The sequence below is a fragment of the Coregonus clupeaformis genome, unplaced genomic scaffold (assembly GCF_020615455.1).
Source record: "Coregonus clupeaformis isolate EN_2021a unplaced genomic scaffold, ASM2061545v1 scaf0172, whole genome shotgun sequence".
Lineage (NCBI taxonomy): Eukaryota > Metazoa > Chordata > Actinopteri > Salmoniformes > Salmonidae > Coregonus > Coregonus clupeaformis.
In genome coordinates, this window is record NW_025533627.1 from 245,001 (window position 1) to 270,369 (window position 25,369).

Sequence of the window (25,369 nt, forward strand, 5' to 3'; positions counted from 1 at the left end):
GGGCTCTGATCCTAATGGGCTCTGGTCACAGAGGGCTCTGATCCTAATGGGCTCTGATCCTAATGGACTCTGGTCCTAATGGGCTCTGATCCTAATGGACTCTGATCCTAATGGACTCTGGTCACATAGGGCTCTGATCCTAATGGGCTCTGGTCCTAATGGGCTTTGATCCTAATGGACTCTGGTCCTAATGGGCTCTGATCCTAATGGTCTCTGGTCCTAATGGGCTCTGATCCTAATGAGCTCTGGTCACAGAGGGCTCTGATGCTAATGGGCTCTGATGCTAATGGGCTCTGATCCTAATGGGCTCTGATCCCAATGGGCTCTGGTCACATAGGGCTCTGATCCTAATGGGCTCTGATCCTAATGGGTTCTGGTCCTAATGGGCTCTGATCCTAATGGGTCCTGATCCTAATGGGTTCTGGTCCTAATGGGCTCTGATCCTAATGGGCTCTGATCCTAATGGGCTCTGGTCACAGAGGGCTCTGATCCTAATGGGCTCTGATCCTAATGGGCTCTGATCCTGATGGGTTCTGATCCTAATGGGCTCTGATCCTAATGGGATCTGATCCTAATGGGGTCTGATCCTAATGGGCTCTGATCCTAATGGGTTCTCGTCACATAGGGCTCTGATCCTAATGGGCTCTGATCCTAATGGGTTCTGATCCTAATGGACTCTGGTCACATAGGGCTCTGGTCCTAATGGGCTCTGATCCTAATGGGTTCTGGTCCTAATGGGCTCTGATTCTAATGGGCTCTGGTCCTAATGGGCTCTGATCCTAATGGGTTCTGGTCCTAATGGGCTCTGATTCTAATGGGCTCTGATCCTAATGGGTTCTGATCCTAATGGGCTCTGATCCTAATGGGCTCTGGTCACATAGGGCTCTGATCCTAATGGGCTCTGGTCCTAATGGGCTCTGGTCCTAATGGGCTCTGATCCTAATGGACTCTGGTCCTAATGGGCTCTGATCCTAATGGGCTCTGATCCTAATGGGTTCTGGTCCTAATGGGCTCTGATCCCAATGGGCTCTGGTCACATAGGGCTCTGATCCTAATGGGCTCTGATCCTAATGGGTTCTGGTCCTAATGGGCTCTGATCCTAATGGGTTCTGATCCTAATGGGCTCTGATCCTAATGGGCTCTGATCCTAATGGGATCTGATCCTAATGGGCTCTGATCCTAATGGGCTCTGGTCCTAATGGGCACTGATCCTAATGGGTTCTGATCCTAATGGGCTTTGGTCACAGAGGGCTCTGATCCTACTGGGCTCTGATCCTAATGGGCTCTGGTCACAAAGGGCTCTGGTCCTAATGGGCTCTGATCCTAATGGGTTCTGATCCTAATGGACTCTGGTCACATAGGGCTCTGATCCTAATGGGCTCTGGTCACAAAGGGCTCTGGTCCTAATGGGCTCTGATCCTAATGGGTTCTGATCCTAATGGACTCTGATCCTAATGGACTCTGGTCACATAGGGCTCTGATCCTAATGGGCTCTGGTCCTAATGGGCTCTGATCCTAATGGACTCTGGTCCTAATGGGCTCTGATCCTAATGGTCTCTGATCCTAATGGGCTCTGGTCACAGAGGGCTCTGATCCTAATAGGCTCTGATCCTAATGGGCTCTGGTCACAAAGGGCTCTGGTCCTAATGGGCTCTGATCCTAATGGGCTCTGGTCCTAATGGGCTCTGGTCCTAATGGGCTCTGGTCCTAATGGGCTCTGGTCACAGAGGGCTCTGATCCTAATGGGCTCTGATCCTAATGGACTTTGGTCACAGAGGGCTCTGATCCTAATGGGCTCTGATCCTAATGGGCTCTGGTCCTAATGGGCTCTGGTCCTAATGGGCTCTGGTCACAGAGGGCTCTGATCCTAATGGGCTCTGATCCTAATGGGTTCTGGTCACAGAGGGTTCTGGTCCTAATGTGTTCTGGTCACAGAGGGCTCTGGTCCTAATGGGTTCTGGTCACAGAGGGCTCTGGTCCTAAAGGGTTCTGGTCACAGAGGGCTCTGGTTCTAATGGGTTCTGGTCACAGAGGGCTCTGGTCCTAAAGGGTTCTGGTCACAGAGGGCTCTGGTCCTAAAGGGTTCTGGTCACAGAGGGCTCTGGTCCTAATGGGTTCTGGTCACAGAGGGCTCTGGTCGAAAGGTAGTGCACTAAACAGGGAATAGGGTGACATTTGTGACACACAGCTGAGTTTTACTGTATCTCTCAGCAGAAAACAGACAATGGAAATCAATGGGCTGGCCTGAATGCCCTCGCTCTCACACAGTCACTGGGCTCACTCTTAAATATGTATACACACACAAGGGTTGGGGAGACCTCTTCTACAATATGCTTCTCCAAATATCGCGATATCTGATATAACCGTTCTGCTCCGATAATGACTAGATAACTCCAGACTGTTGTTGTGTGTGAGAGTGTGTGTGAGTGTGTGTATGAGAGAGTGTCAATTCAATTCAATTCCATTATTTAATTTAAGGGCTTTATTGGCATGGGAAACGTATGTTAACATTGCCAAAGCAAGTGAAGTAGATAGTAAACAAAAGTGAAATAAACAATAAATATTAACAGTAAACATTACACTCAGAAGTTCCAAAAGAATAAAGACATTTAAAATGTCATATTATGTCTATATACAGTGTACAGTGTTGTAACAATGTGTAAATAGTTAAAGTACAAATGGAAAAATAAATAAACATAAATATGGGTTGTATTTACAATGGTGTTTGTTCTTCACTGGTTGCCCTTTTCTTGTGGCAACAGGTCACAAATCTTGCAGAGTGATGGCACACTGTGGTCTCTCTCTCTCTCTCTCTCGCTCATTTAAATTATGCATGATAAGTAACACGTTTTGTGTGAATGAAAAACACCTTGTTCTTTTGTTTGGTTTTCATAATGTTTCAATGCAACATCACCGGAGCCACATGGACACAGTATAGCACAGAGCAGGTCTTTGCCTCAGATCTACAACAGTCTCTGAAGACATGTTGAAGCTCTGGTAGCTCATGTCGGCTATCAGGATCTCCACACCAATAGAACTAGAATTACTTCTGATCTAATATTCACAGCATCTCAGTCCCTGGCCCTGACTCCAGCCTGACTAGAATCAACCTTCCCTGGGTAAAATAGGGGGATGTCTGTGGGAGGTTTATAAAGACCGAGCTGGGGAGAGGGGTCCTTTAGGGGTCCTATCCACCTGGAGAGATGAGACAGGCAGTAGAGTGGACACCTCAGGGGAATGATGAGGGCTACTGAGAACCAATACACATGTTTAACATCAGGTTTACTGTTATAATCCCTGTATCCCTCACTCTCCTTTAACATCAGGTTTACTGTTATAATCCCTGTATCCCTCACTCTCCTTTAACATCAGGTTTACTGTTATAATCCCTGTATCCCTCACTCTCCTTTAACATCAGGTTTACTGTTATAATCCCTGTATCCCTCACTCTCCTTTAACATCAGGTTTACTGTTATAATCCCTGTATCCCTCACTCTCCTTTAACATCAGGTTTACTGTTATAATCCCTGAGCACTGCTCTCAGACTATAATGATGGTGATGAGCACTGCTCTCAGACTATAATGATGGTGATGAGCACTGCTCTGACTATAATGATGGTGATGAGCACTGCTCTGACTATAATGATGGTGATGAGCACTGCTCTCAGACTATAATGGCGGTGATGAGCACTGCTCTGACTATAATGACGGTGATGAGCACTGCTCTCAGACTATAATGACGGTGATGAGCACTGCTCTGACTATAATGATGGTGATGAGCACTGCTCTCAGACTATAATGATGGTGATGAGCACTGCTCTGACTATAATGATGGTGATGAGCACTGCTCTCAGACTATAATGATGGTGATGAGCACTGCTCTGACTAAAATGATGGTGATGAGCACTGCTCTGACTATAATGATGGTGATGAGCACTGCTCTCAGACTATAATGACGGTGATGAGCACTGCTCTCAGACTATAATGACGGTGATGAGCACTGCTCTGACTATAATGATGGTGATGAGCACTGCTCTCAGACTATAATGATGGTGATGAGCACTGCTCTGACTATAATGATGGTGATGAGCACTGCTCTCAGACTATAATGATGGTGATGAGCACTGCTCTCAGACTATAATGATGGTGATGAGCACTGCTCTCAGACTATAATGATGGTGATGAGCACTGCTCTGACTATAATGATGGTGATGAGCACTGCTCTGACTATAATGATGGTGATGAGCACTGCTCTGACTATAATGATGGTGATGAGCACTGCTCTGACTATAATGATGGTGATGAGCACTGCTCTCAGACTATAATGGCGGTGATGAGCACTGCTCTGACTATAATGACGGTGATGAGCACTGCTCTCAGACTATAATGACGGTGATGAGCACTGCTCTGACTATAATGATGGTGATGAGCACTGCTCTCAGACTATAATGATGGTGATGAGCACTGCTCTGACTATAATGATGGTGATGAGCACTGCTCTCAGACTATAATGATGGTGATGAGCACTGCTCTGACTATAATGATGGTGATGAGCACTGCTCTCAGACTATAATGATGGTGATGAGCACTGCTCTCAGACTATAATGATGGTGATGAGCACTGCTCTGACTATAATGACGGTGATGAGCACTGCTCTGACTATAATTATGGTGATGAGCACTGCTCTGACTATAATGATGGTGATGAGCACTGCTCTGACTATAATGATGGTGATGAGCACTGCTCTGACTATAATGATGGTGATGAGCACTGCTCTGACTATAAGATTATCTGCCATCGCCCAGACAAACAGCAAACAAACCATCCATTTACTGTAACGTAACACCATTGAGGGATATGTGTGTGTGTGTGTGTGTGTGTACAGACAATCGAGTGCCTCAGCCACACCACTGGCACAACACTGCATCCAAAAATCCCACCCTATTCCCTACGTAGTGCACAACTTTTTACCAGGGCTTAAAGAGCTAGTAGTGCACTATATAGGGAATAGGGTACCATTTGGGACACAGCCTGGGATTTTGGACCAACCATATGATAAGCTACTTGCCCTAACCTTTTCCTAACCCCTGACTTAACCCTTATTTAATTCCTTACCTTGATGCTCACTTGCCCTGAAGTTTGAGCAACTTCTAGGTTGATATCTATCAGTGTAGATTGAGTGCAGGATGCCGTTTCCTCAGCCACACCAAGTACACAGACAGACCCAGGAAAAGGTCACCCACCACAGGGGCTAACAACCTCCCACTGAGTTCCTACCTATCTAAACTAGCGTTGACGCTAATGGTACACAGAGGCTAATCATGCTAACAGCTAAGAGCCTCATGCCGAGCTACAGACCCAATGGGGGTTCACACCTGTCATCTAGCATTGACGCTAACGGTATTGGTATCCCATCAACATCAGTGATGTAGTTGTTATGTAAGAGCTAAGAGGATGTGTCACGCTGCTAGCTATAGGGGCGTGGCGTGGAGCACGGTGTGAAGCATAACATTCTGTCAGAGAATCCTCTGTTGGCTCTGCATGCACACACAGACACACACACAATAAATCGCTTGGCAGGCACGACAACACATACATACACACACACCATAAAACCTACTGCCACAAACACAAACACACACACACATTGACACACACACATACACACACCATAACACGCACACACACACACACACACACCGCAAGCACACACATACCAATGCAGCAGTAGCTAGCATTAGCTCCGACCAGAGGGCACCACAACACGTAGCTAGCGTTAGCTCCGACCAGAGGGCACCACAACACGTAGCTAGCGTTAGTTCCAACCAGAGGGCACCACAACACGTAGCTAGCGTTAGCTACGACCAGAGGGCACCACAACACGTAGCTAGTGTTAGCTCTGTCCAGAGGGGACCACAACACGTAGCTAGTGTTAGCTCCGACCAGGGCACCACAACACATAGCTAGCGTTAGCTCTGACCAGGGCACCACAACACATAGCTAGCGTTAGCTCCGACCAGAGGGCACCACAACACGTAGCTAGCGTTAGCTCCAACCAGAGGGCACCACAACACATAACTAGTGTTAGCTCCGACCAGGGCACCACAACACATAGCTAGCGTTCTCCGACCAGAGGGCACCACAACACGTAGCTAGCGTTAGCTCCGACCAGAGGGCATCACAACACGTAGCTAGCGTTAGCTCCGACCAGAGGGCATCACAACACGTAGCTAGTGTTAGCTCCGACCAGAGGGCACCACAACATGTAGTTAGCATTAGCTCTGTCCAGAGGGCACCACAACACGTAGCTAGCGTTAGCTCCGACTAGAGGGCACCACAACACGTAGCTAGCGTTAGCTCCGACCAGGGCACCACAACACGTAGCTAGCGTTAACTCCGACCAGGGCATCACAACACGTAGCTAGCGTTAGCTCCGTCCAGGGCACCACAACATGTAGCTAGCATCAGCTCCGACCAGGGCACCACAACACATCTCCTGAAATAAAACTCAGTTAGCTCCGACCAGAGGGCACCACAACACATAGCTAGCGTTAGCTCCGACCAGAGGGCACCACAGCACGTAGCTAGCGTTAGCTCCGACCAGAGGGCACCACAACACGTAGCTAGCGTTAGCTCCGTCCAGGGCACCACAACACGTAGCTAGCATCAGCTCCGACCAGGGCACCACAACACGTAGCTAGCATCAGCTCCGACCAGGGCACCACAACACGTAGCTAGCGTTAGCGCCGACCAGGGCACCACAACATGTCTCCTGAAATAAAACTCAGTTAGCTCCAACCAGGGCACCACAACACGTCTCCTGAAATAAAACTCAACCAGGACCACTGACAGAGACAAGACTGCCCTGTTATATAAGTGTGTGTGTGCATGTATCTGTGTGTGTGTGTGTGTGTGTGTGTGTGTGTGTGAGAGAATGTTATTCAGTTCCACAGGGTGCACACAGCACACATCTGTGTGGAGGATAGCCGAGTTGTCATGGAGACCAGCTATAATCAGTGGAATTCCTGAAGCTTCTCCCTGGTCTCCAGTGGCTTCCAGCTGGCATCATTCTCAATTAGCTATATTAGCCTGTGCGTGTGTGCGTGTGCGTGTGTGCGTGCGTGAAATATGAATAGCTGAAGCTTCTCTATGGTCTACGGTGACTCGTCACTCTCAATTAGTTCTATTCGCCAGCAAACACACACACAAACACACACAAACGCACATGGCTAAAGTAATTCAACTCTTGTCCATACCCTGTGTCCATGAAACACATGAGCTGTCGAAGAAGAGGAAGAAGAAGAAGCTTATTGTCCATTTTAAAGGTTCAAGACCTTTATTTACCTTCTACTGATTCAGTCAGGCACTAACATAGACAATGAGTGACACACAGGCTTTCTTCTAATCACTATATAATCAACTACATAACCAATGACATCAGCACTATGAGGTCATAACCAGGAAGTACAGCCGCTCGTCTTTCGCCTCCATTCATTTCACTCATTGTTCAATACTGTGACTAATCCACAGTGGGGAGAACAAGTATTTGATACACTGCCGATTTTGCAGGTTTTCCTACTTACAAAGCATGTAGAGGTATGTCATTTTTATCATAGGTACACTTCAACTGTGAGAGACGGAATCTAAAACAAAAATCCAGAAAATCACATTGTATGATTTTAAAGTAATTAATTTGCATTTTATTGCATGACATAAGTATTTGATCACCTACCAACCAGTAAGAATTCCGTCTCTCACAGACGTGTTAGTTTTTCTTTAAGAAGCCCTCCTGTTCTCCACTCATTACCTGTATTAACTGCACCTGTTTGAACTCGTTACCTGTATAAAAGACACCTGTCCACACACTCAATCAAACAGACTCCAACCTCTGATAAAAATTACAGACCTCTACATGCTTTGTAAGTAGGAAAACCTGCAAAATCGGCAGTGTATCAAATACTTGTTCTCCCCACTGTATCTTATTCAGCTATCCTCCAGTACCACCTTGCATTTAATCCACAAGACAATACAATACAACCACTTCCTCCATGTATCACAATGGGATTATTATTTTCTCATTATCTGTACCCCAAATGGCACCCTATTTGCTATGTAGTGCACTACTTTTAACCAGTTTGACCAGGGGCTGGGCCCATAGGGCTCTGGTCAAAAGTAGTTCACTATATAGGGAATAGGATGCCATTTGTGACGAAGCCATTACGTACCCTGACCGTTCCCATTAGATGCATTGTAGAGACTCCATAGAAGTTGTGCAACAATTAGTGTGTATTATGTAAGGGTCTGTCAGACTGCAATCTGAAACCATTCACAGCAGCTGCTGCACCTCATCTCCATTCACAGATGCAATCTGCTACAAACACACACACACACACACACACACACACACACACACAGAGAGGCACAGACACACGCAGGCAGGCAGGCTGAATATAATAGATACAGGTGTTCTGTTCAGGAGGAAAGCCTGGAAGGTTCCACTTCTGAACACCAACAGATCTAGTAGACCTATATCTAGCCTTATACTGTATGAGTAATGATGGCGTTGTGTATGTTTTGTATTTCTACTTCTTGTATTGACTTACCAGTGTTCTTTTATGTTTGTATAACAAAAAGTCCCTTCAAGGGCAGTACCATTTATTTTGTAGCCCACGGGTTGGACACAAATTGTGGCTTGAGACAGAAAGCAAGAGAGAGAGTGGGAGGGAGGGAGGGGGTGGGGGAGAGAGAGAGAGAGAGAGAGAGAGAGAGAGGCAGGAAAAAGGAGTGTGGTGGTCCTCTCTCTACAGTGATATGGTGGTCCTCTCTCTACAGTGATATGGTGGTCCTCTCTCTACAGTGATATGGTGGTCCTCTCTCTACAGTGATATGGTGGTCCTCTCTCTACAGTGATAAGGTGGTCCTCTCTCTACAGTGATACGGTGGTCCTCTCTCTACAGTGATAAGGTGGTCCTCTCTCTACAGTGATAAGGTGGTCCTCTCTCTACAGTGATAAGGTGGTCCTCTCTCTACAGTGATAAGGTGGTCCTCTCTCTACAGTGATAAGGTGGTCCTCTCTCTACAGTGATAAGGTGGTCCTCTCTCTACAGTGATAAGGTGGTCCTCTCTCTACAGTGATAAGGTGGTCCTCTCTCTACAGTGATAAGGTGGTCCTCTCTCTACAGTGATAAGGTGGTCCTCTCTCTACAGTGATAAGGTGGTCCTCTCTCTACAGTGATAAGGTGGTCCTCTCTCTACAGTGATACGGTGGTCTTCTCTCTTTGCAGTGATACAGTGATCTCCTCTCTGCAGTGATACAGTGTCTTGTCTCTCTGCAGCGATACAGCAGTCTTGTCTCTCTACAGCGATACAGTAGTCTTGTCTCTCTACAGCGATACAGCAGTCTTGTCTCTCTACACACACACACACACACACAGTACACTATCCCACGAGGTTGGCCTAATTATGCCATTACTCATTCAAATGAGACAGCAAAATAAAAAAAGTAAAGCCTTAAATTCCCTTCGCACTTCCGACCATTATTTACCGTTTTATTTTCCCAGCACTGTAAAATCTTGAAATGATAATTGCAGCCCTCCTTCCCCTCCTCTCCTCCCCACGCCCCCACACCATCCGTGGCAAAGCACCTCACTTCTGGCATAATATGCTAGGCTGTGTCCCAAATGGCACCCTATTCCATATATAGTCATTATATTGTGATAACTACACCCTATGGGCCCTGTTCCCTATATACAGTTGAAGTCGGAAGTTTACATACACTTAGGTTGGAGTCGTTAAAACTCGTTTTCCAACCACTCCACACATTTCTTGTTAACAAACTATAGTTTTGGCAAGTCGGTTAGGACATCTACTCTGTGCATGACACAAGTACTTTTTCCAACAATTGTTTACAGACTGATTATTTCACTTATAATTCACTGTATCACAATTCCAGTGGGGTCAGAAGTTTACATACACTAAGTTGACTGTGCCTTTAAACAGCTTGGAAAATTCCAGAAAATGATGTCATGGCTTTAGAAGCTTCTCATAGGCTAATTGACATAATTTGAGTCAATTGGAGGTGTACCTGTGGATGTATTTCAAGGCCTACCTTCAGACTCGGTGCCTCTTTGCTTGACATCATGGGAAAATCAAAACAAATCAGCCAAGACCTCAGAAAAATAATTGTAGACCTCCACAAGTCTGGTTCATCCTTGGGAGCAATTTCCAAATGCCTGAAGGTACCACGTTCATGTATACAAACAATAGTACGCAAGTATAAACACCATGGGACCACGCAGCCGTCATACCGCTCAGGAAGGAGACGCGTTCTGTCTTCTAGAGATGAACGTACTTTGGTGCGAAAAGTGCAAATCAAACCCAGAACAACAGCAAAGGACCTTGTGAAGATGCTGGAGGAAACAGGTACAAAAGTATCTATATCCACAGTAAAACGAGTCCTATGTTGACATAACCTGAAAGGCCGCTCAGCAAGGAAGAAGCCACTGCTCCAAAACCGCCATAAAAAAAGCCAGACTACGGTTTGCAACCGCACATTTGGACAAAGATTGTACTTTTTGGAGAAATGTCCTCTGGTCTGATGAAACAAAAATAGAACTGTTTGGCCATAATGACCATCGTTATGTTTGGAGAAAAAAGGGGGAGCTTGCAAGCCGAAGAACACCATCCCAACCGTGAAGCACGGGGGTGGCAGCATCATGCTGTAGGGGTGCTTTGCTGCAGGAGGGACTGGTACACTTCACAAAATAGATGGCATCATGAGGAAGGAAAATTATGTGGATATATTGAAGCAACATCTCAAGACATCAGTCAGGAAGTTAAAGCTTGGTCGCAAATGGGTCTTCCAAATGGACAATGATCCCAAGCATACTTCCAAAGTTGTGGAAAAATGGCTTAAGGACGACAAAGTCAAGGTATTGGAGTGGCCATCACAAAGCCTGACCTCAATCCTATAGAAAATATGTGGGCTGAACTGAAAAAGCATGTGCGAGCAAGGAGGCCTACAAACCTGACTCAGTTACACCAGCTCTGTCAGGAGGAATAGGCCAAAATTCACCCAACTTATTGTGGGAAGCTTGTGGAAGGCTACCCATAACATTTGACCCAAGTTAAACAATTTAAAGACAATGCTACCAAATACTAATTGAGTGTATGTAAACTTCTGACCCACTGGGAATGTGATGTGGTCCTCTGTAGCTCAGCTGGTAGAGCACGGCGCTTGTAACGCCAAGGTAGTGGGTTCGATCCCCGGGACCACCCATACACAAAAATGTATGCACGCATGACTGTAAGTCGCTTTGGATAAAAGCGTCTGCTAAATGGCATATTATGAAAGAAATAAAAGCTTAAATAAATCATTCTCTCTACTATTATTCTGACATTTCACATTCTTAAAATAACGTGGTGATCCTAACTGACCTAAGACAGGGAATTTTACTAGGATTAAATGTCAGGAATTGTGAAAAACTGAGTTTAAATGTATTTGGCTGAGGTGTATGTAAACTTCCGACTTCAACTGTATTCTGTGCACTTACAGCAGAGTACAGCTTGGCTTGTTGTGTCCCAAATGGCACCCTGTTCCCTATATAGAGCACTACTTTTGACCAGAGCCCATAATAGGAAATAGGGTGGCATTTTAGTCGGAGACCCAGTGATTCAGGAGGAGGATGGTAATTTTCCCATCGATCCGTTGGTCCGTGGGGCTTGGAGTTAGGAGTTAGGACACCCCGCCTGCGTTGGCTGACCCTCCAAACGGCCCACAGCTTTTTTAACTAAATGGAAATGTGAACAACTGGCTCCTTCTTTACCATACACTCTCTGTCTCTAGCTACATAATGCAAAACGTATACATAACAGAGTGCAACTTTTCGAAAAGAAGTTTCGGAAAATATAGGGTCGTAACATAATGTAGGATGTAACGTGGGACTGTAGCATGCATAACATGTGAAAAAGGAGGCAAACTTATACATAACCCAAATGTATAAATAACCCAAGTAGAATGTTCTGATAAGTAGTGGGAGCACTTGAAGGGACTGATAACATATCAGGTAAGACATGTATTCTAAGTTCTTTTGACACGTAAGGAACATGGCTGTGTTTGACCAGCTGTGTCCCAAATGGCACCATATCCCTATGGGCATACGGTTCCATTTGGCCAGCTCCTACACAGACGGAGCTGTGATTCACATGCCGCTGTGTGTAACAGATCATCTTTAAAAGCGGTGTCAGACAAATTAATAGTAGTTATCACACTAACTAGGGTACAAAGGATGTCCTCGCTCCTCACTAGCTCCCGCTGCCATGACAGCATCATCTGTACTGAATCATCTCTATCTTTAAAGGGGCAATCTGCGTTTCAAACAATAACAAAGTTTGCCACCCCGCCACTGTTTCGGTAAACAGCTGAGGGATGGGGCTGGAGAAATGTAACCACTCTCAAATTCATAGCGCTATGGATGCAAGGACTGATCATCCATGCTATCAAAATTAGGCTTGGGCGGTATACCATAAATACCGTATACTGGGGTATTTGGAAATAGCCACGGGATGGTTTTTCAATACCGTTTAAACTATTTATTTGATGTGTATCTTTTTTTTTTTTGCTGCTTTTTAAGTAAATACCTGCAGTAAAATACGTTAGGAGATCAAGCGGATCACATTCTGTTGTCCAGCACACGCCGGGTGATCTAGTTACAGTAGGGAATTCACAACTAATTGTTTGCCAGCTAGATATCTTATAACTATTAAGTTAACTGTCTAAAATGTGCTAAATGCTCTGCAGTTGTGCATTTGGTTTGCTAACTTAGTAGTTAGCTATCTAGCTGGTTAGCTTCTTGCAAAATCAAACGCTTGGTAACACAGAATCACCTCCTGGATCAAGAGCCTTGCTGTCTAATATTTGTTTTGTGCGTGCAGCACACTGTGAGTAGCATTTTTGAGTTACTTGTATAACTTTATGAGCTGGGATGTCTGTCCTGCAAATAGTTTATGTCAAAGAGTGTATAAATGTCCGTAATGCGCTCGTTATTATTTAGCTAGCATTCTCTATGGGATTTTACTTGTTAGCATTGCTAACCTTTGGATTACAGAGACTCAGCGGGGTTTGAAAATACATCTCCTTGTGTTACATGCCGGTACTACCGAATATCCCAGGATGGCACAAGGTCAGTATGCAGGCATGACAATCTGAATACTGCCCAAGCCTAATCAAAATTATAGTTGTAACCATGCGTTACAATTACATTGTTTACAAACATTGGAGTAAAAACAAGCTTACATTTTGGGTTCTGATGGGGTACGACAGTTGAACTAAGCTCATGAGCCATTTATAAGTGATATTCTTCAAGAATCAATGTGTACATATCATTAATTTATAAGTCCAAAAATGGATGTAGCAACTGCAGATTGCCCCTTTAATTACTATAATTACAGCCTGACACTGACAGTTCAATCTCCACACTGCACTCTTCCCTGGTCGTCATACTCCCCATATCTCCATATCCTAGACACACGTATATCTATCTTCCTGCGTCCCAAATAGCACCCTATTTCCTACATAGTGTGTATGAGCCCTGGTCAACCTCTACGGCTCTGCCCTGACCCAGTTGAGTAGACCAACAATCCCCCATTGCTGCGGCCCTCAATGGTTATCTGAGTGAGAACAGAGGAAGATATAACACTGCACTACACACACACACACACACACACACACACACACACACACACACACACACACACACAGGGGAAGAGATACAGCGGCCCCCCTGGTGTGGCGTGAGCATGCGGTGCTCAAGGTGTGAGTCACCAACTCGCCAGCTCACCAGCACGTAGCCATCCGGCCGGAAACTACGTAAAACCTTCCACTTGCAGCTTTCCAGAAAATACTGACTGCATTACGGGGCCACACACAAAATCACACACACACACACACACACACACACACACATCTGGTCTTTCTTGGAGAAAGTACATGTTGTGCAGCCAGGGAACCTCTAAAATTAGTTTCCATTGACTCCCAGTGTGATTATTAACTTTCCATTGCTGCGCCGGCACAGTCAGCGACACAGTGACGTCAAATACTGTCCTTCACCCAGACTCACTACATCATCAGCAGAGGGGCTCTCAGGGAGGGAGCATGTGTTTACTTACTGCACAGGCCGATGATGTGGCTGCTGTCTTCATGGACAAACTTCTTAGTCACCGCCTCCTCCATGATCTGTTTCACCTGTACAGAGAGACAAGACACAGGATCATTGTCGTCATTAAAGATTGTCTTCATTACCATCATCACCATCGAAAAATCATCATCCTCATCATTACCATCATCCTCATCATTACCGTCGTCATCATTACCATTGTCATGACCATCATCATTACCATCGTCATCATTACCATTGTCATGACCATCATCATTACCATCGTCATCATCATTACCATCATTACCATTGTCATGACCATCATCATTACCATCGTCATCATCATTACCATCGTCATCATTACAATTGTCATGACCATCATCATTACCATCCTAATCATCATTACCATCCTCATCATCATCCTCATCAAATGAAATCAAATTGTATTTGTCACATGTGCTGAATACAACAGGTGTAGACCTTACAGTGAAATGCTTACTTACAAGCCCTTAACCAACAATGCAGTTTTAAGAAAAATAAGTGTTAAGTAAAAAATAGAAAAGTAAAACATTTTAAATTTAAAGAAATAACAAATCATTAAAGAACAGCAGTAAAATAACAGTAGAGAGGCTATATACTGGGGGTACTGGTACAGAGTCAATGTGCGGGGGCACAGGTTAGTCGAGGTAATTGAGGTAATATGTACAAAGGTAACTGAACTAAATGACTATCGCCCCGTAGCACTCACCTCTGTCATCATGAAGTGCTTTGAAAGACTAGTCAAGGATCATATCACCTCTACCTTACCTGTCACCCTAGACCCACTTCAATTTGCTTACCGCCCCAATAGATCCACAGACGATGCAATCGCCATCACACTGCACACTGCCCTATCCCATCTGGACAAGAGGAATACCTATGTAAGAATGCTGTTCATTGACTATAGCTCAGCATTCAACACCATAGTACCCTACAAGCTCATCATTAAGCTCGAGGCCCTGGGTCTGAACCCCGCCCTGTGCAACTGGGTCCTGGACTTCCTGACGGGCCGCCCCCAGGTGGTGAAGGTAGGAAATAGCATCTCCACTTCGCTGATCCTCAACACTGGGGCCTCCCTATTTCCTTATAGTGCACCATGGCCCATAGGGCTCTGGTTAAACGTAGTGCACTATATAGGGAATAGGGTGTCATTTGGGATGCAAACTAACTTCTACTGTGAAGGAAGTCAACGTGAGGAATGATACCAAGCTTGTTTTACCCCAGTTCTGTATGATGGTTTCTGGTGGTGACTGTCCCATTTGATTGCATGTCACATTGAGTCCACAAAAACACATTGAACAGTTTCAAAACACAACACTTCAATTAACATACAGGTAGTTAAAATGTATTCCTTTTCATCACCTAGTCATTACTGATGACCTTGTATTGGAAATGACTGACCGGCTGTGCCTAGTGGTCAATATCAATGGCCAGTGCAGCTTACATCTCCGGGTGCATCCCAAATATACAGTGCATTCGGAAAGTATTCAGACCCCTTGACTTTTTCCACATTTTGTTAAGTTACAGCCTTATTCTAAAATTGATTAAAAAATAAATAATCCTCATTAATCTACACACAATACCCCATAATGACAAAGAAAAAACAGATTTTTTTGATTTTTTGGGGGGGGGGGAATAAAATGAAAAAAATGGATTAAATTGTTTATTTTTCTTCATCAATCTACACACAATACCATGACAACGCTAAAACTGGTTTACATTTTTTTGCAAATTCATTAAAAATACAAAACTGAAATATCACATTTACATAAGTATTCAGACCCTTTGCTCAGTATTTTGTTCGAAGCACCTTTGGCAGCGATTACATCAAGACTTTCTTGGGTATGGTGCTACAAACTTGGCACACCTGTATTTGGGGAGTTTCTCCCATTCTTCTCTACAGATCCTCTCAAGCTCTGTCAGGTTGAATGGGGGGGAGCTCCACAGCTATTTTCAGGTCTCTCCAGAGATGTTCGATCGGGTTCAAGTCCGGGCTCTGGCTGGGCCACTCAAGGAAATTCAGAGTCTTGTCCTGAAGCCACTCCTGCGTTGTCTTGGCTGTGTGCTTAGGGTTGTTGTCCTGTTGAAAGGTGAACCTTCGCCCCAGTCTGAGGTCCTGAGCGCTTTGGAGCAGGTTTTCATCAAGGATCTCTCTGTACTTTGCTCTGTTCACGAACCTGACTAGTCTCCCAGTCCCTGCCGCTGAAAAACATCCCCCACAGCATGATGCTGCCACCACCATGCTTCACCATAGGGATGGTGACAGGTTTCCTCCAGACGTGACACTTGGCATTCAGGCCAAAGAGTTCAATCTTGGTTTCATCAGACCAGAGAATCTTGTTTCTCATGGTCAGAGTCCTTTAGGTGCCTTTTGGCATACTCCAAGCGGGCTGTCGTGCCTTTTACTGAGGAGTGGCTTCCATCTGGCCACTCTACCATAAAGGCCTGATTGGTGGAGTGCTGCAGAGATGGTTGTCCTTCTGGAAGGTTCTCCCATCTCCACAGAGGAACTCTGGAGCTCTGTCAGAGTGACCATCGGGTTCTTGGTCACCTCCCTGACCAAGGCCCTTCTCCCCCGATTGCAAAGTTTGGCCGTGCGGCCAGCTCTAGGAAGAGTCTTGGTGGTTCAAAACTTATTCCATTTAAGAATGATGGAGGCTACTGTGTTCTTGGGGACCTTCAATGCTGCAGACACTTTTTAGTACCCTTCCCCAGATCTGTGCCTTGACACAATCCTGTCTCGGAGCTCTACGGACAATTCCTTCGACCTCATGGCTTGGTTATTGCTCTGACATGCACTATCAACTGTGGGACCTTATATAGATAGGTGTGTGCCTTTCCAAATCATGTCCAATCAATTGAATTTACCACAGGTGGACTCCAATCAAGTTGTAGAAACATCTCAATGATGATCAATGGAAACAAAACATTTATTGAATCCATTTTAGATTAAGGCTGTAACGTAACAAAATGTGGAAAAATTCAATGGGTCTGAATACTTTCCGAATGCACTGTATATCTTTTTTTTGGAATAACTACATACAGTAGAATCGACGTAAGGGCATTGGAAATGTATTTGGCTGTTGATCTGCTTGATGTTCTGTATGTGTCATAGTGTGATCTTTTCAAAGGTCTCTGGGGGGCCTTGGGATCCAGGTGGGCAGGGGTTCAAAGGTCACTGGAGAACAATTGGAGGTTTACTCAGTAGCACTGCAGATACATGGACACTCAATCATCATGATGCTTTTTAATGGTAAGTTTACAAACATTATAAATAAATAGATCTCATTATGGTAAATGGTGAAATAAGTATAGCCAGTTATACAGTGAGGGAAAAAAGTATTTGATCCCCTGGCTGATTTTGTACGTTTGCCCACTGACAAAGAAATGATCAGTCTATAATTTTAATGGTAGGTTTATTTGAACAGTGAGAGACAGAATAACAACAACAAAATCCAGAAAAACGCATGTAAAAAAATGTATGAATTGAATTGCATTTTAATGAGAGAAATAAGTATTTGACCCCTCTGCAAAACATGACTTAGTACTTGGTGGCAAAACCCTTGTTGGCAATCACAGAGGTCAGATGTTTCTTATAGTTGGCCACCAGGTTTGCACACATCTCAGGAGGGATTTTGTCCCACTCCTCTTTGCAGATCTTCACCAAGTCATTAAGGTTTCGAGGCTGACGTTTGGCAACTCGAACCTTCAGCTCCCTCCACAGATTTTCTATGGGATTAAGGTCTGGAGACTGGCTAGGCCACTCCAGGACCTTAATGTGCTTCTTCTTGAGCCACTCCTTTGTTGCCTTGGCCATGTGTTTTGGGTCATTGTCATGCTGGAATACCCATCAACAACCTATTTTCATAGCGCTGGCTGAGGGAAGGAGGTTCTCACCCAAGATTTGACGGTACATGGCCCGTCCATCGTCCCTTTGATGCGGTGAAGTTGTCCTGTCCCCTTAGCAGAAAAACACCCCCAAAGCATAATGTTTCCACCTCCATGTTTGACGGTGGGGATGGTGTTCTTGGGGTCATAGGCAGCATTCCTCCTCCTCCAAACACGGCGAGTTGAGTTGATGCCAAAGAGCTCCATTTTGGTCTCATCTGACCACAACACTTTCACCCAGTTCTCCTCTGAATCATTCAGATGTTCATTGGCAAACTTCAGATTTCAGTCCTTCACGGCGTAGTGTGTTACCAATTGTTTTCTTGGTGACTATGGTCCCAGCTGCCTTGAGATCATTGACAAGATCCTCCCGTGTAGTTCTGGGCTGATTCCTCACCGTTCTCATGATCATTGCAACTCACGAGGTGAGATCTTGCATGGAGCCTCGGGCCGAGGGAGATTGACAGTTATTTTGTGTTTCTTCCATTTGCGAATAATCGCACCAACTGTTGTCATCTTCTCACCAAGCTGCTTGGCGATGGTCTTGTAGCCCATTCCAGCCTTGTGTAGGTCTACAATCTTGTCCCTGACATCCTTGGAGAGCTCTTTGGTCTTGGCCATGGTGGAGAGTTTGGAATCTGATTGATTGATTGCTTCTGTGGACAGGTGTCTTTTATACAGGTAACAAACTGAGATTAATCTCAGCTCGTTATCTGTATAAAAGACACCTGGGAGCCAGAAATCTTTCTGATTGAGAGGGGGTCAAATACTTATTTCCCTCATTAAAATGCAAATCAATTTATAACATTTTTGACATGCGTTTTTCTGGATTTTGTTGTTGTTATTCTGTCTCTCACTGTTCAAATAAACCTACCATTAAAATTATAGACTGATCATTTCTTTGTCAGTGGGCAAACTTACAAAATCAGCAGGGGATCAAATACTTTTTTTCCCTCACTGTAATTGTAATGGCTTAGCAGATAAGAAAAGACGATCAGTATTTACCTGCTTAAAGAGAAAGAATATAATATTTATTGTTTACAGGAAACTCATTCAACAATTTTAGAGGAAGTTGTGTGGAAAAAGGACTGGGAGGGTGAAATATACTTCTCTCATGTGCAAAGAAACTCAAAAGGGGTGATGATATTAATTAACAATAATTTTGATCCGAATGTGCAAACAGATCCGCAAGATAGATGGATTATTTTAAATATGTTTGTAACGCAGACGTTGGGAGACGAGAAGCAGGTGAGGGTTTAATAATAAATAAACATAGACCAAAACAAGAACAGCGTCTGGACATGAGAAACATAACAACATCAATGGGAATGAACCTAAGGGAGTGACAGATATAGGGGAGGTAATCAATGACGTGATGGTCCAGGTGAGTCCCATAATTAGGAACAGGTGCGCGTAACGATGGTGGCAGGTGTGCGTAATGATGAGTGAACTGGTGACCTGGAGCACCGGAGAGGGGGAGTGGGAGTAGTTGTGACAATGTTGTTGGACCATAAACAGATTTAGCTCATTAATCTATACAGTCCAAATAATGATGATCCACACTTCTTTGAAAATATAATAACTGATCAAGCAATACAAGACTCTATTATTATGGTGGAAGATTATAAAAACGGTTTTAAATACCTCAAAGGATCATCAAGGAAATCACACTACAAACTATCACCCTCATGCTCTTAAGGAAATCACGAATATCATGGATATATTGGAACTAGTGGATATATGGATGCTTAAATATCCTGACCTAGTGAGATTTAAATGGCGGAGACTCAATCAAGCTGGTCGTCTTGACAACTTTCTTATGTAATTCTCGTTGGCATCAAAAGTAAAACAAAGTGTTGATGGGGGACAGAATGCAGTTGGAACATCAAATAATTGGCATATACATTACTCTTACTGAATTTCCACGTGGGCGAGGATATTGGAAATTTTTATCAAAGCCTACTGGATGACAACTTGTTTTTAAACCAAGACAGAATAATTTATAACTGACTTTTTCCGACATAACAGCAGATCCCCTTATTGTATGGGACACTTTTAAATGTGCATTTAGAGGCCGTGCAATTCTGTACTCATCTTTAAAACAAAAGCAATTTAGGTCAAAATAGTTCATATTAACAAAGGAAATAGAGGGACTAATAGTACAGATAGATACTGTGGGGGAAAAAAGTATTTAGTCAGCCACCAATTGTGCAAGTTCTCCCACTTAAAAAGATGAGAGAGGCCTGTAATTTTCATCATACACGTCAACTATGACAGACAAATTGAGCATTTTTTTTCCAGGAAAAATCACATTGTAGGATTTTTAATGAATTTATTTGCAAATTATGGTGGAAAATAAGTATTTGGTCAATAACAAAAGTTTCTCAATACTTTGTTATATACCCTTTGTTGGCAATGACACAGGTCAAACGTTTTCTGTAAGTCTTCACAAGGTTTTCACACACTGTTGCTGGTATTTTGGCCCATTCCTCCATGCAGATCTCCTCTAGAGCAGTGATGTTTTGGGGCTGTCGCAGGTAACACAGACTTTCAACTCCCTCCAAAGATTTTCTATGGGGTTGAGATCTGGAGACTGGCTAGGCCACTCCAGGACCTTGAAATGCTTCTTACAAAGCCACTCCTTCATTGCCCGGGCGGTGTGTTTGGGATCATTGTAATGCTGAAAGACCCAGCCACGTTTCATCTTCAATGCCCTTGCTGATGGAAGGAGGTTTTCACTCAAAATCTCACGATACATGGCCCCATTCATTCTTTCCTTTACACGGATCAGTCGTCCTGGTCCCTTTGCAGAAAAACAGCCCCAAAGCATGATGTTTCCACCCCCATGTTTCACAGTAGGTATGGTGTTCTTTGGATGCAACTCAGCATTCTTTGTCCTCCAAACACGACGAATTGAGTTTTTACCAAAAAGTTATATTTTGGTTTCATCTGACCATATGAGATTCTCCCAATCCTCTTCTGGATCATCCAAATGCACTCTAGCAAACTTCAGACGGGCCTGGACATGTACTGGCTTAAGCAGGGGGACACGTCTGGCACTGCAGGATTTGAGTCCCTGGTGGCGTAGTGTGTTACTGATGGTAGGCTTTGTTACTTTGGTCCCAGCTCTCTGCAGGTCATTCACTAGGTCCCCCCGTGTGGTTCTGGGATTTTTGCTCACCGTTCTTGTGATCATTTTGACCCCACGGGGTGAGATCTTGCGTGGAGCCCCAGATCGAGGGAGATTATCAGTGGTCTTGTATGTCTTCCATTTCCTAATAATTACTCCCACAGTTGATTTCTTCAAACCAATTACATTTACATTATTTAGCAGACGCTCTTATCCAGAGCGACTTACAGTTAGTGCATACATTATTCTTATTTTTTTTTTTTTTCATACTGGCCCCCCGTGGGAATCGAACCCACAACCCTGGCGTTGCAAACGCCATGCTCTACCAACTGAGCTACCTCCCTGCCGGCCATTCCCTCCCCTACCCTGGACGACGCTGGGCCAATTGTGCGCCGCCCCATTGGTCTCCCGGTTGCAGCCGGCTACAGCAGAGCCTGGATTCGAACCAGGATCTCTAGTGGCACAGCTAGCACTGTGATGCAGTGCCTTAGACCACTGCGCCACTCGGGAGAATGTTACCTATCTGCTTACCTATTGCAGATTCAGTCTTCCCAGCCTGGTGCAGGTCTACAATTTTGTTTCTGGTGTCCTTTGACAGCTCTTTTGTCTTGGCCATAGTGGAGTTTGGAGTTTGATTGTTTGAGGTTGTGGACATCTTTTATACTGATAACAAGTTCAAACAGGTGCCATTAACACAGGTAACGAGTGGAGAACATAAGAACCTCTTAAAGAAGAAGTTACAGGTCTGTGAGAGCCAGAAATCTTGCTTGTTTGTAGGTGACCAAATACTTATTTTCCACCATAATTTGCAAATAAATTCATTAAAAATCCTTCAATGTGATTTTCTGAATTTTTTTTTCTCAATTTGTCTGTCATAGTTGACGTGTACCTATGATGAAGATTACAGGTGTCACACTCTGGCTCCAGGACTTGTGTATTTGAGCCAGGGTGTATGTTGTTTTGTTGGGTTTTGGGTGATTGTTTATGTTTGCATGTCTGTCACGTTTATTTCTAGGTTGGGAGTTCTGGGTGTCTATTTCTAGGTCGTTGATTGGTGTCGTGTGACTCCCAATCGGAGGTAACGAGTGTCAGCTGTCGGCTCGTTATCTCTGATTGGGAGCCATATTTAAACTGTTGTGTTTCACTGTTTGTTTGTGGGTTTTTGTTCCATGTTTCTGTCAGTGTTACAGAGGACTTCACTATCGTCATTTGTTGTTTTTTCGTGGTTGCTTTATTAAATAAAGTCATTATGTTCACTCCACGCGCTGCGTATTGGTCCGCTTCTTCAGACGATCGTGACAGAAAAACCCACCAAAAAAGGACCAAGCAGCGTGTCAAGCGGCAACAGGATCCACCTACACAGGATTTATATCCACCCATAAAGGATTCATGGACATGGGAGGAGATACTGGATGGTAAGGGTCCTTGGGCACAACCGGGAGAATATCGCCTCCCTCGTGAAGAGCTGGAGGCAGCTAAAGCCGAGAGGAGGCGATATGAGGAGGCAGCACGGAGGCAAGGCTGGAAGCCCGGGAGTACTACCCAAAAAAATTTTTGGGGGGGGCACATGGCTTGGGCGCCTGGGCAGCAGGAGGCTGCCACAGGGAGATGTGGAGAGAAGGCTATCGGATTACGGGAGCCATTGGCGAGTAGAGGGAGGGAAGTTGTTGTCGCACGGCATGAGAGACTGAAGTGTGTTACCAGTCCGGTCCGGCCCGTTCCTGATCCCCAGTTAAGGCCAGTGGTGTGTGTTCCCGGTACGGACCGGCCTGTTCCTGCTCCTAGCACGTATCCTACGGGGTGCGTCACCAGCCCAGCCCGGCCTGTTCCTTCAGAGCCGTCCGCCAGACCGGGAGCCGCTAGAGCCTTCCGCCAGACAGAATCATACACCTGCTATGGAATCAGCAGGAGCCGACGCAGCCTATGCTGGACTGGAGGCTCGGGTTCGTGACGGGCAGGAGCGGCTCATGCGGATGGGAGCCGCCCTGCTGGAGGTGATGACTGCAATCCGAGGCTGGGGTCCGCCTCCACCGCTAGCCGCCCAGCCAGCACCGTCAGCCAGCCATGAGCAGCCAGATCCGTCAGCCAGCCATGAGCAGCCAGATCCGTCAGCCAGCCATGAGCAGCCAGATCCGTCAGCCAGCCATGAGCAGCCAGATCCGTCAGCCAGCCATGAGCAGCCAGACCCGTCAGCCAGCCATGAGCAGCCAGATCCGTCAGCCAGCCATGAGCAGCCAGATCCGTCAGCTAGCCATGAGCAGCCAGATCCGTCAGCCAGCCATGAGCAGCCAGATCCGTCAGCCAGCCATGAGCAGCCAGATCCGTCAGCCAGCCATGAGCAGCCAGATCCGTTAGCCAGCCATGAGCAGCCAGATCCGTCAGCCAGCCATGAACAGCCAGATCCGTCAGCCAGCCACGAGCAGCCAGATCCGTCAGCCAGCCATGAGCAGCCAGACCCGTCAGCCAGCCGCGAGCAGCCAGATCCGTCAGCCAGCCACGAGCAGCCAGATCCGTCAGCTAGCCATGAGCAGCCAGATCCGTCAGCCAGCCATGAGCAGCCAGATCCGTCAGCCAGCCACGAGCAGCCAGATCCGTCAGCCAGCCATGAGCAGCCAGATCCGTTAGCCAGCCATGAGCCGTCCAGCCAGGATCCGCCAGAGCCGTCCAGCCAGGATCCGCCAGAGCCGTCCAGCCAGGATCCGCCAGAGCCGTCCAGCCAGGATCCGCCAGAGCCGTCCAGCCAGGATCCGCCAGAGCCGGCCAGCCAGGGATCCGCCAGAGCCAGCCAGCCAGGATCCGCCAGAGCCGTCCAGCCAGGATCCGTCAGCCAGCCATGAGCCGTCCAGCCAGGATCCGCCAGAGCTGTCCAGCCAGGATCCGCCAGAGCCGTCCAGCCAGGATCCGCCAGAGCCGTCCAGCCAGGATCCGCCAGAGCCGTCCCAGCCAGGATCCGCCAGAGCCGTCCAGCCAGGGATCCGCCAGAGCCGTCCAGCCAGGATCCGCCAGAGCCGTCCAGCCAGGATCCGCCAGAGCCGTCCAGCCGGGATCCGCCAGAGCCGTCCAGCCGGGATCCGCCAGCCAGCCAGGATCCGCCAGAGCCAGCCAGCCAGGATCCGCCAGAGTCGTCCAGCCGGGACCCGCCAGAGCCGTCCAGCCGGGATCCGCCAGTGCCGTCCAGCCGGGATCCGCCAGAGCCGTCCAGCCGGGATCCGCCAGAGCCGTCCAGCCGGGATCCGCCAGAGCCGTCCAGCCGGGATCCGCCAGAGCCGCCAGCCGGGATCCGCCAGAGCCGTCCAGCCGGGATCCGCCAGAGCCGACCAGCCAGGAGCCACCAGAGCCGTCCAGCCAGTATCCGCCATTCAGCCTGGTACTGCCCCTTAGTCCGGTACTGCCCCTTAGTCCGGTGCTGCCCCTTAGTCCGGTGCTGCCCCTTAGTCCGGTGCCGCCCCTTAACCCAGTGGGGTTTAGTTGGGGGGTGGTCATGTGGAGGAGGCTAGGGAAGCGGGTGGTGACTAAGGTGGGATGGGGACCACGACCAGGGGCAGAACCGCCACCGTGGACAGACGCCCACCCAGACCCTCCCCTAGACTGTATGCTGGTGCGCCCCGGAGTTCGCACCTTTGAGGGGGTACTGTCACACTCTGGCTCCAGGACTTGTGTATTTGAGCCAGGGTGTATGTTGTTTTGTTGGGTTTTGGGTGATTGTTTATGTTTGCATGTCTGTCACGTTTATTTCTAGGTTGGGAGTTCTGGGTGTCTATTTCTAGGTCGTTGATTGGTGTCGTGTGACTCCCAATCGGAGGTAACGAGTGTCAGCTGTCGGCTCGTTATCTCTGATTGGGAGCCATATTTAAACTGTTGTGTTTCACTGTTTGTTTGTGGGTTTTTGTTCCATGTTTCTGTCAGTGTTACAGAGGACTTCACTATCGTCATTTGTTGTTTTTTCGTGGTTGCTTTATTAAATAAAGTCATTATGTTCACTCCACGCGCTGCGTATTGGTCCGCTTCTTCAGACGATCGTGACAACAGGCCTCTCTCATCTTTTTAAGTGGGATAACTTGCACAATTGGTGGCTGACTAAATACATTTTTTCCCCACTGTATTTGTGGAAAAATCACCCTGATTAACTCTTTAGTAATATCCCAGTTTACCTATTTTC

General features: G+C 46.2%; 1 protein-coding gene across 3 annotated transcripts in view; it reads right to left on the minus strand.

Annotated features, from left to right (window-relative positions):
• Positions 1 to 25,369, minus strand: part of LOC121555676 (small G protein signaling modulator 2) — a 158,640-nt gene that overhangs the window by 123,051 nt on the left and 10,220 nt on the right. For all 3 annotated transcript variants that reach the window (XM_041869505.2, XM_041869504.2, XM_041869503.2), the window contains exon 2: positions 14,167 to 14,242. In XM_041869505.2, coding sequence (XP_041725439.1) covers positions 14,167 to 14,242 — 76 coding nt within the window. The remainder of the gene's footprint in view (positions 1 to 14,166; positions 14,243 to 25,369) is intronic.